General features: G+C 32.4%; 1 protein-coding gene across 1 annotated transcript in view; it reads right to left on the bottom strand.

Moving 5' to 3' along the window:
* LOC107751863 (myosin-IIIb-like) overlaps window positions 1-12,311 on the bottom strand; it is a 45,050-nt gene that overhangs the window by 9,324 nt on the left and 23,415 nt on the right. The window contains exons 10-22 of the mRNA XM_016567632.1: window positions 11,838-11,903; window positions 10,603-10,716; window positions 10,287-10,398; window positions 9,924-9,967; window positions 9,654-9,716; window positions 8,249-8,368; window positions 6,919-7,004; window positions 6,786-6,833; window positions 6,505-6,552; window positions 5,357-5,448; window positions 2,800-2,961; window positions 2,563-2,693; window positions 1,014-1,213 (exon numbers count right to left, since the gene is read on the bottom strand). Of these exons, the coding sequence (XP_016423118.1) occupies window positions 1,014-1,213; window positions 2,563-2,693; window positions 2,800-2,961; window positions 5,357-5,448; window positions 6,505-6,552; window positions 6,786-6,833; window positions 6,919-7,004; window positions 8,249-8,368; window positions 9,654-9,716; window positions 9,924-9,967; window positions 10,287-10,398; window positions 10,603-10,716; window positions 11,838-11,903 (1,286 nt within the window). The remainder of the gene's footprint in view (window positions 1-1,013; window positions 1,214-2,562; window positions 2,694-2,799; window positions 2,962-5,356; window positions 5,449-6,504; window positions 6,553-6,785; window positions 6,834-6,918; window positions 7,005-8,248; window positions 8,369-9,653; window positions 9,717-9,923; window positions 9,968-10,286; window positions 10,399-10,602; window positions 10,717-11,837; window positions 11,904-12,311) is intronic.

The raw sequence follows: 12,311 nt of genomic DNA, 5'->3' as shown, positions 1-12,311 counted from the left end.
TCAGCCGTTCGAACGAATCAATTGAATGAATGATTCAGTGATAAAATCAGTGACTTGCCGCCACCTGCTGGAGGATTTAGTTGAATTTTTAGCCTATAACTTCAGTTATTTAAATCATTTAATATTTCTGTATTCAAAATTTTATATTTAAAACATTAATCGCCACATTAATTTATGAATGTAATTGCACTCATGCCACCTCTGAGCCTCATTAAACGTCTGGAAATGTACCTTTTGTGTTCTTTTGTGCCACCTCTGTAGTATAAATTAATTTATGAATACTCATTTCATATGATTGGTAACTTCTTGGTCTTATTCTACTTCTTATTATATTGTTTTAAATAGAAATTTTAAAAAGCTTATAAACATAAATTTTTGAATTTGACAGATGAAAATGATGCCATTACAAAGGTAAAAAGAAAATACTCCTGTAAGTCACTTTAAGGAGTCAAATGTCACCTCGTATTAGGAAGGCTAATTTTTTATCAGAATTTTTGATTATTGATCGGAAGGTGCTCCTAAATTTTTAAATTAGGAGGACAAGCGCTCCTGACTGAAATTATAGGCTAAAAATTAAACTAAATCCGCCAGCAGGTGGCGGCAAGTCACTGATTTTATCACTGAATCATTCATTCAATTGATTTGTTCGAACGGCTGAATCATTCAGGAATTAAGCAAGTGTAAAAGAGACCAAATGATGCACTATACACTATGTACTTATGCACTATGTACTCAACCATGCTGAGTATGAATTATATAAGTTTATTCTGTCATTCATAATCGGAGTCTGATAACCCCTCCCCTTCGCTACGTAATTAAAGCTGTGACAGTTGAGTGCATGAAGTGTCCAACATTCCATACTTCATTTTTTCGGTTATTTAAGTGCATCATCCGGGTATTTAAAGTGCAGGGACGCACCTACTGTCTTTATGAACTGACGGAAATCCGTCGTAGCGACAGAACACTTTAATCCCTGGATGCTGATATGAGTTAGCGTTGGTGCTGAAGCTGACCTGCGCGTGATCATGCCGTGGAACCAGCTGGGGAAGCCGCCGTCTCTGGTCAGCTTACGCACCTGCGTCTCTCTGAACCAGCGGATGGTGTTGGTCTTCTTCAGGTGCTTCTCTTTCATTCGCTCTTCATCGATCGGCTGAAGCATCAGAGAAGCGTCCAGGTGAACGTTCTCATTCAGCTCGTTATCAAACGGAGTCGCCTGACCACAAAATAAAACGAAAACCAGTATGAGACTTAAAAGTCAGGGTTATTACTGTGAACTAAAACCATAACAAAACAAACCATAAAACAATGAAATAAAATTAACGTTAACTGAATTAAAATACATAGAAATATTTTATTTCAGCTAGCTACCAAGGCAACATTTGCGTTTAGTTTAATTTGAAGTACTACAAGAACTAAAATGAACTGCAATGAAATTAATAAAAACTATATGGACATCTAAAAAAAACAAACAGAAATGAACAAAAATGATGAAAACGCAACCAAATTATTAAAACGTTCAAATTAATATGGAAAATCGAATATTGAAAACTGATTGAAAATATTAAAAAAAACTATATATAATAAATAATAGTATACAACAACAATAAACAATACTGCTTAAAGTCAAAACGAAATGTCATTCCCAATTAATTTCACTTTTGTAATGTGGCCTATTACAGGTCACGAAGACATTAACATGCGAGAAACACATTTTAAGAAAGTAAATGAGGTAAATTTTGGTTTTATTTTAATTAAATAAATTATTTTAAAAAACACAAAAACAACAAATAATTAGAATTGGCCATATTAGTTTCTGCATAGTATAGTAATAAAATAAAACCAAACCAATAATTAATTAAACCAATAATAATAGTATTATGATTATAATAATAATTAAAATAATAATAATAATAATAATAATAATAATTATTATTATTATTATATGTATTATTTGTATAAAAGTACTTATTTATTTTTTATTAATAATGTGTATTTATTATTAATATGACAATTTATAATAAAACTAATAATAAATAGTAAACTTATAAAAACATTTTGTATGAATTAAATATGCTAAAATGATTATTAATAATAATAACAATTTATTTCAATTATCATCATTATATATTTTATATATTGTTTATATGAGCGTAATAATTTATTATTAATAATATAAATGTGACTACTTACTATTTCTAATGCTAATAATAATAAATAGTAAACAAAAAATATTTTGTATGAATAAAATATTATAACATCATTATTAATAATAATATATTTTTCAATATAATAATACTTATTATTATTATTTATTTGTATGAATGTACTTATTATTATTATTATTCATATAAATTTGACTACTTACTATTTATAACTATGTTTTATATGTATGAACAAATGAATGATGATGATGATTAGGGGGCATGAAACATGTTTTTAGCTCTAATACAGACTAGAAAAGTGACTTGACACAAATAATCTTTAAATGGCTAGGTTGAGGAGGTAATCTGATAAACCCAGGTGTAATATTTCACTGGATACAGTAAGTCACTGATGTCACACCTCAAACAGCTTGCTGCGGGGCCGCGGTACAGGCACCAGATGCGCTGCTTTGGGGACGGTGCTCAGCACTGAGCGCGGCCTGGGCTCCGGCTTCTTCTTCCTCGGCAGGGGCACCGGTGGAGACGCAGGTCCTGTAAACACACACACACACACACACACACACACACACACACGAGTTTAACACACGCCACTGCCATCAGCACTGACACTGCTGTGAACACCGAGGACAGCTCTTACGCAGGTTCTCCTGCTCCAGACGCCTCTTCCTCTCGTCCTCCAGCTGCTGTCTCCTCCTCTCCTCCTCCTCGCGCTCCTCTCTCTCCCGCTGGGCCTGACGCTGCCGCCGTATCTCCGCCAGCAGAGACAGATACCTCCTCCGGCAGATCCGAGCGCGGTAATCTACACAAGAGACGCAGTCAAGTATTAAACACACTCGAACGACACAAGACAAACTCATCTAAAACAAGCATAAATCAGGTTTACAGTAATACACTTAAAGGGTTAGTTCACCCAAAAATGAAAATTAGCCCATAAATCACTCACCCTCAAGTCATCCTAGGTGTATATGACTTTCTTCTTTCAGACGAATCCAGTCGGAGTTATATTAAAAATTGTCTTTGATCTTTCAAGCTGTTTAATGCCACTCAGCGGGTGCTGCATGCATCAGTCCAAAAGAAGTTAAATAAAACGCGCCCATCCATTAAAAAAAAAAAGTCCCTCACACGGCTCCGGGGGGTGAACAAAAGCCTCCTGTAGCGAATCGATGCGTTTTTGTAAGAAAAAATATCCATAATGCACTGCAACACCCGCTGAGTGCCATGAAACAGCTTGAAAGATCAAAGACAATTTTTAAAATAACTCCGTCTGGATTCGTCTGAAAGAAGAAAGTCATATACACCTAGGATGACTTGAGGGCGAGTAATTTATGGGCTAATTTTCATTTTTGGGTGAACTAACCCTTTAAGACTGAATTCTTTTCATTCTGAGGCAATGAATTATACAGAGACAAATGTGAAAATACAAGTCAAAAGTCAAAAAATTTTGAACAATTATGAATTGTTTTCAAATCACTTCTGCTCACCAAGGCTGCATTTACTTGACCAAAAATACAGTAAAAACAGAAAAATACTGAAATATTTTTACCATTTAATAGGACTGTTCTCTAGGTGAATATATTGTAAATTGTAATTTATTGCTGTGATCAAAGCTGAATTTTCAGCATCATTACTCCAGTCTTCAGTGTCACATGATCCTTCAGAAATCACTCTAATGTGCTGATTTACTGCTCAAAAAACATTTCTAATTATTGTCAATGTTGAAATCAGTTGTGCATCCTTTTAAAATTTTTTTATTTAATTTAAAATACAATTTATTCTTTTATTGCTCAGGGACACATTAAATTGATCAAAAGTGACATTTATAATGTTACAGAAGATTTCCATTTTAAATAAATGCTGTTATTTTGAACTTTATATTCATAAAAAAAAATCTGGAAAAAATGTATCATGGTTTCCACCAAAATAGGAAGCAGCACAACCTGAAAATTCAGCTTTGATCACAGGAATAAATGACATTTTAAAATATATTACAATAGAATTAAATACAATAGTATTTAATAGATATTTAAATATATATTTAAATATTTAAATGTTCCATTATTAATTTAATAAATGTATTAAATATTTAAAGATGTAATGTATTATGCAATACATATAAAACTTAATAAATAATGATAAAAATAAAATTAAAATACAAATAATAAATAATAAATACATGTATACATAATATAAAAAATAAATAATAACTTACATAAAATCTAAATATATGTAATATTTCTATTACACATGCACTTTTACAATAATTCAATAAATTATAAAATAGTTAATTTATGTATATTTATTATATTATTACTACTACTACTACATTTTAATAAAATTTATATTTACTTTTATTTTACTTTTTTAATTTTGTGAAACTGAAATTTACATTTTAATTTCTTAAGTATTTTCTTTTTATTGTAAAAATATTCCACAATATTACTGTTTTTACTGTGCTTCTGATAAAAAATACATTTGACGTAGGTATGTGGGGGCGTGTTAGAACGAGCCGTTTTAGGTAGGCGTGGTTAACTCTTAACTTTTATAAAGAATATCTCTTTGGATTTGAGACTTTAGTCTTTGCAACTTTACAGATCTTCTTTATGCACCAAGAGCTTGTAACACTCCAAAGAGAAAGGAAAAATTGAAATCGCATCATATGACCCCTTTAAATAAATATGGGAGGCTTATATAAATGGTGTATGACCTCCCAAATTTACATTTTAACACAAATTCAGTACTCTGCGACTTGATTCATCCTGATTACCAACAATAATGCGAACTACGCCACTATGAAGGGGTTACTGAATCATAAGAGGCCATTTACATACAAAAGTCTTAAAGGTACAGTCACAAAAACAGCCTTCATAACTCTAACTATGGGTCAGAGGATGGAAAACAGCCATAATGACCTTTGATGAAACAAACCTTGACATTACGAGTGAACAACAAAACAAACTAAATAATATATATGGCAGAAGACGTTTTATAATGTCCTCCCATTCATTCTGTGCCATTATTTACATAAGCCACATATCCAGGTAAGTTCACGTCTGAACTTGCTCTGATGAGTGTTTTTATGAGTGTGTTTCTGAGGGGTGATTCAGGCTGCTATAAAACAGTCAAACTTTGAGCCAAGAGCTGTATTTAATATACTCTTATTGAGGGATAAACAAACAAGTTTAATTGCTCCTCACTCTTCTGAATGACAAGCGCCGCTCGTCCCAGTCTCTCCAGCAGACGGGCCAACTCCTCCTGGTGCCAGTACTTAAAAAACAATCGGCACGACCTGAAAGAGCAGCACAAGAGAACTGCTGTGACTTGCTCGATACGTCAATATTATGAGAGCCATTAAAGTATCTAATGAATCGGTTCATATTATTTTATCACCAGATGTTCAAGCCAAATGAAAGAAATGAATACATGTTAGATCCTGTGACAACATAAACCTGAACACCTTGACAGGACTTACGAAATCTAGACTTTAACATTTTATGAATATGAATGTAGCATTTGGATTTGTAACGTCAGGAGGGCAAGTAGATAATTACGGATTTTTTTTTCCATTTCAGAAGATAAATGTTTCTTTTCATTTCAAGCTCATTGTCATTGTAGTAGTAAATGTGTATTTAATACATATTTAAATATCCCAATAATTATTTAATAAATGTATTAAATATTTAAAAATGTAATGTATTATGCAATGCATAGATTATTTAATAAATAAAATAATAATAAAATACATTTACATAATTTAAAATTTAAATATATGTAATATATGTGTTATTATTTATCACACACACAAACATAAATGTTTTAAATCATTTAATAAATTATAAAATAGTTATGTATATTTATTTATTATATTGTTATATTATATTGTTATTACATTTTAATATATATATATTTTTTTTAATTTTGTGAAATTAAATTAATTAACATTTTTTAATGCTTTTAAATTATAAATATTACATATATTAACATATATATTACACACAAAACTTGTAAGTATATTACACAAACTAATAACTGCTTTATACACACACACACACACACACACACTCTGTATTTATATATGTACTATATATTCATAAACTATTAAATATTTAATTTATGTATATGTATTATATTTTATTATTATTTATTACATTTAGATGAATTTTATATTTAATTTATCCTGACAGGACTTACATTTTCAGAATAAAAATGTGAGTGGTTAGGGGTTTGTTCAAATCATTACACCATCATATAAACAATCATAACAGTAATGCATGCCTCAAATACCACTAATAATGCATATAATTTACTTTATGACTTAAACAGGTTGCAACATGCTCAAACTTACCCGCACTTCCAACCAGAGAGTTCAGTGCTGTTCAGGATCGACACGCAACTGAAAACAAAAACAAAAAAAACCAATGCATTTTAATGAAACCAAATAACAGGGAGCTTATTCCCCTCAAGTGAGTGAACTTTTAAACATTTGTCAAATGTGCTATTATCTTTTATAACAGCACATTATTATTAACAAAAGTACATTGTTATCCAACGATGTGGGAACTTTTTCCCCTGCATTTCTTGGTGCACATTACTTTAACACAGCTCTGATGTATGTGTTGTTCACACCTGCTTTTGTCCAGCGGGAGATCCGGTTTCAGCAGCAGAATGTTGTACCTACAGGACAGAAATGTGAGTCACGCCGCAGGGAATCTGACGCAATGAACTCAGAAAATGTCAGTTTTCCTGCCTGCACACGAACCTCTCGGCAAACTCCTTGAACGCCGGACGCCACGAGAAACCGTCCCGCCGGATTCGGATGGTTTCCATCAGGCCGTTGTATCTCAGCTACAGAGGATGGAAACAGACAATCAGAACACGAATATGATGGACTGGACAACTGAGATTATGAAAGGTGCCATTAGGTCACTTTTAAAGGGAGACTACACAAAAACTAAACTGTTCTGTCAGTATTTATTCACTCTCATACTGTACAAACATCTTCCATGAAACACAAAGAAATCTTCATCTTGCAAACAAAAGTGGATGATTTTTACTGTCAAGCTTCAAAAACAGCCAACAATATTATTGTATCAAAAATAGCAAATGTATCATAAAAGCAGTTTATCCAACTTGTGAGCTATACCATTTAAAAAAAAAAAAAAACACTGAAGAGTTGTTGTTTTTTATTTTAAAGGAAAACTATTCATTTTCATTTTGAGCTCTTCGTTGTCAATAAAGTTAATGATATCACAAATCCCGGAACATATGCGTTGTAGTCCAAACGAGTCGTTCGTTGTAGTTTTTGAAAAGTTTCTGTTAAATAAAATATCTCCTTTTGAAGTGCACTTTGAACTTTGTAACTTTGCAGATCTTTTTTATGCTCAAACAGCAATATTACAGACTAACTAAAGTTGAAAAAGTGAAAAAGCATAATAGGACCCCTTTAAACAATAATTCTTATAGGCTGCAAAGTGCACTTCCACAAATTTCCAGGAGGTGTCAGTGTTGCACAGTCTTGTCGTTTTTAACAGCACTGCTTATGTACTGAATGAAACTCTACATTCCATGGCTGTACATCATCTGACCATGTGACTTAATAGCTGTTTATGCGTAAACATACATGCACAGACAGAGACAATATGGTCATTTGAGCAGGATGGACCCATCTTACAGAGAACAGATGTTTTTCGAGAACATCCATCCAGAACACTTTAGCACCCAATAAGAAGCACCCTAATTTAGTGGTGGCAAGTTTTACACGAAAAAAATAAATAAATACTTTTATTAGTGTTAAAATCTACAATGCGTTATAGAACTAGCTGCTCCAACAAGATAATCACTTAATATAGTGTTTAGTCCATATTGGCACTTAAACACAAACCCAGCAGCTCCTGTATCATTAGAGGGATTTGGATTGAGCTCCATCATAACAGCATTAAAAGGCTTGCAGGTTTAAGTACAGCTCACAGAGCTCAGACTCCACCGGAGGGCAGGAAAATCTGAGAACACATTTGGCTCCGCTGTGGAAAATAAAAGAGGCCCAAAAAGGGCCGAACGCAACAGAGCTTCACTACAGATGCTGAACCCACCTGATCCATCACTAGTTTACTGTCCAGCTGATCGGGCTGCTTGCTTCGGTTGGGTTTGATGCACCGAACAAAGTGCGGACCGGCCGCAAACATCTTCTCCATGAGGACAGCCAGAGAATGCTGCACGGAAAACAACACACAGACATTTAGGCTGTTAAATAAAGGCAGACAGGGTCAAACACACGAGGGAATGTCAGTGCTTCATCATCATGACAATCACAATGCAAAAGATCTTAAATGATCCAAGAAATAGACTTCACTTTCTGAAAATATAATTTATCTTCATTATGAGGTGAAAGATAGGGAAACCGGTTTCCACCACAGAATAAACAAATACAGGTAATTATTAAATAAAGGTAATTTTATCTCACAATTCTGGAAATTATAATCAGAATTGTGAGATATAAACCCAGAACTGCAAGTGTATATCTCAGGATTCTGACTTTTCTCCTGAGAATTGCTGGTATATATCTTGCAATTCTGAGTTTATATCTCATGATTCTTAGCTTATATCTTGGAATTCTCTGTTTTTATCTCGCAACTTTGAGTTTGTATCTCGGAATTCGGAGTTTATACTTTGCAATTTTACATTTATATCTTATTTATATCTAATTTTTTTCTCGCAATTCTGAGTTTATATCTCAGAATTGTAAGTTTATATCCCGGAATTCTACATTTATATCTTATTTATATCTTGGAATTCTATCTCAGAGTTTATGTCTCGGAATTCTGAGTTTATACCTTGGAATTCTAAATTTATGTCTTATTTATATTTAAATTATATCTCACAATTCTGAGTTTATATCTCAGAATTGTAAGTTTATATCCCGGAATTCTAAATTTATATATTGTAATTCTATCTCAGAGTTTATGTCTCGGAATTTTGAGTTTATACCTTGCAATTTAAAATTTATATATTATTTATATTTAAATTATATCTCACAATTCTGAGTTTATATCTCCGAATTGTAAGTATATATCTCGGAATTCAAAATTTATATCTAATTTATATCTTGGAATTCTATCTCAGAGTTTACGTCTCGGAATTCTGAGTTTAAATATTGGAATTCTGAGCTTATATTTTGCGATTCTAAATGTATATCTTGCAGTTTATAAAAAATAAAAAAAAGACAGAATTGTGAGAAAAGTGGTCACAATTACCTTTATTCTAGTTATTTATCCTGTGCCGGAAACAAGCTTCCACAGAAATATGACCTGGATATGTTCTTGACAGTTTTTGTGAGATTAATCAATTTAATATTTCTGATACATGCAAAATAGAAATTAATAGATGTACATATTTAAGATGCACATATTTAGATGCATTGATTCCTTTAATTATAGGATGCATTAAATAAACCGAAACAAAAAACATAACTATGATTTTTTAGAAGCAAAGATTTACCTTGAATTGTGCGCCGACAGACTGCTTCCTGGTTGAGTTAAAGTTGTCATCTGCAACTTGTAACTAAAATTAAAATGCACACAGTATCATGTGGATTAATTATCACTGATCTCACGGTTAAGAGAGTAATTTGTCATTTATACCGCTATAAATATGTTCAAACACCAGCCTATCAAGGTATCTGGGAAATATCACAACATGTGTTTTAACAGACACTCATAAAGTTAACTGGTATGTCAAAAATATATATATATTATATATACACAGCACCTTGGCTTTGCGTGGCATTAGTGTGCCTGTTCGGGAAATTGTGGCTGAAAAAAAATCATAAAGCATTAAAAAGCATTATATAACAATAACAATGAATAAATGATCAAGGGGAAACTACAATCAAATGCTTTTGTTTGTTAGCTGAAGTTTAAGTATCTTCACTTATTTACACATCAAATAATCTGTGAACATTTAAAAAAAAATAAAAAAAAATAAATAAAATGATAATTATAATTATTATTATTAAGAACAAATACTTTGGGGAAAAACATTTTAACAAATTAAAAATAATGCAATATAATACAACATTAATTTTAAAAATAACATACAAAATAACAAATACCATAAAAAACATTTAAAGACCTGCGAACAGAACGCTGAGGAGAGGAGTGACGCTGTTGATGAAGAGCTCGCGAATGTTGGCTGGTATCGTGTCTCTGTTTTTCTCAAGAAATCCACTTGCATTGTATTGCACCTGAACAGATCACAAAGACACTTCATGCAGGAATAATGCACACATTATGAAGAAAAAAACACCCTTATTAATGAGTCACCTCTGGGAAAAATGCATAATCATTTAATTATGAACCAGCACAACAATTCCACTGTTGATCTAAATGAAGTCAGTGATCAGGTGAATTGTGAGGTAACAGTGATGACGATGCTTTTGTACACTCACCTTCCCAGCGTAGTGCACAATAGTGAATAGAGGGGTGTGGTTTCGCACAACCTCAAAGTTTGGAGCCGTTTTAAATTTGCTGTTTAACTTGTCAACAAAATCACGATCAGTGGCCTGTGGGTGCAGAAATGATTATCACATGCTGTTTGCTATAAATACTGATTTAACGTATTTGAGATTCACTACTCTCTCACAACAAATGCAGTCACATGACCGTAAACAAATGTTACATAGTCCACAATTAATGTTAACTCCACAGAACAGGCAGAGATTATTGACTCTGAGACTCTGAAACTGTTGCTTAGCTTTAATTCAATGGCTGTTAAAATAATTGTTCCTGGTTCAATACAAGTTGAGCTTTATGTGAGCTGTTGATCATCACAGAATACATTTTCATCTTTCAAGAAAGATGCAGCATTTAAAGCTGCATTAAATGCTGCATTTAAAATTAGATAAGCTATAAATAAAAATGCAAATTCTAAAAAGGTAAATTATAAATAAAAATGAAATATAAATTTAAAGCGACTGCAATACGTAAAAATATATATAATTTAAATCATTACATTTTTTGAAGTGTACAAATATGGAGGATTACCACAGAAAATAATGTTTTTTTGTCCTTCAGTTTGTAAAATGCAAAAAGAAAAAAAGAACTATTAACTGTATTTACAGCATTTACAGTAATACATGCTGGAGGTTTTAATTTTGCAAAAGCAATTATATAAATGTAATTATAAATAATAATAATAAGTATTTTAAAATATAATTTTAGAGAGACTGCAATACTTTTCAATTATTACAGTTTTTGAGGTGTACAAATATGTCCAATATAACAAAAACACAGTATTTTGAATGCAGCCCAATGGAGATGATCACATCCATCCGTTTGTAAAATTAAAAAAACCCTGCTTTTACAATAATACATTTATGAGGCATAATAATTATGTAAATTATAAATACAAAATATCAATAAAAATTAAATGTATTTTAAATAGAATTTTAAAGAGTTGCAATACTTAAAGAAAATTGATATATTAAATTATAAAATGTTTCGGTGTATAAATATCAGTTAAATGCACTAAAAAAATCATCAGTTAAATGCATAAACGTAAATGCTGTAAGACAAAAAAAAATTGTTGTTTGCATTTGTACAAATAAATGTAATTTTGGCCCTATGGAGGACTTGGCACCATGTTTTCTATTGTGTCTCAGGGTTTAGCAAGCAACCAGTGTACCTGAGGGAAGGCGCTCTGCTCATCCAGCAGTGAGAGAATCCCGATGGGTTTGGTGAGGAACAGGTCCTGAAACAGAGGAACAAACCTGGCATGGGTGAAAGAGTTTTCCATGCTGACAAGCTAAATAGGCCTCAGATCCATGTTACACTACAGGATACGAAGCTGAATGTTAATATGAACGTGACATGCATTTAATATGCAGCTTTCCAAACAAGCAGCTGCTGAATACCCATAATTACAGGGCAGAGCTTGCATTTACAGAGCAGGAATCTCACGTGAGAATGAAAACAAGCTTCAGGTTTCTTTAAGCTTCCCATTCAGCAGCACGCCGAAGGATTTAGGTCAGAAAACATGCAGAAATTTGAGAGATTCTCAAAGCTACGCGTCTTGCTTTGTCAGCACTTCCTGTGTTTGGGATTTACCACACGGCCGTCTGCCAAACGCAGAGCTCGGGGTTATTTTTGGAGTCAGAGG

Source organism: Sinocyclocheilus rhinocerous, unplaced genomic scaffold, assembly GCF_001515625.1.
Source record: "Sinocyclocheilus rhinocerous isolate Xijiao unplaced genomic scaffold, SAMN03320098_v1.1 scaffold2207, whole genome shotgun sequence".
Lineage (NCBI taxonomy): Eukaryota > Metazoa > Chordata > Actinopteri > Cypriniformes > Cyprinidae > Sinocyclocheilus > Sinocyclocheilus rhinocerous.
Note: the sequence above shows the minus strand (reverse complement) of the source record. Positions and strands in the feature narration are given on the sequence as shown.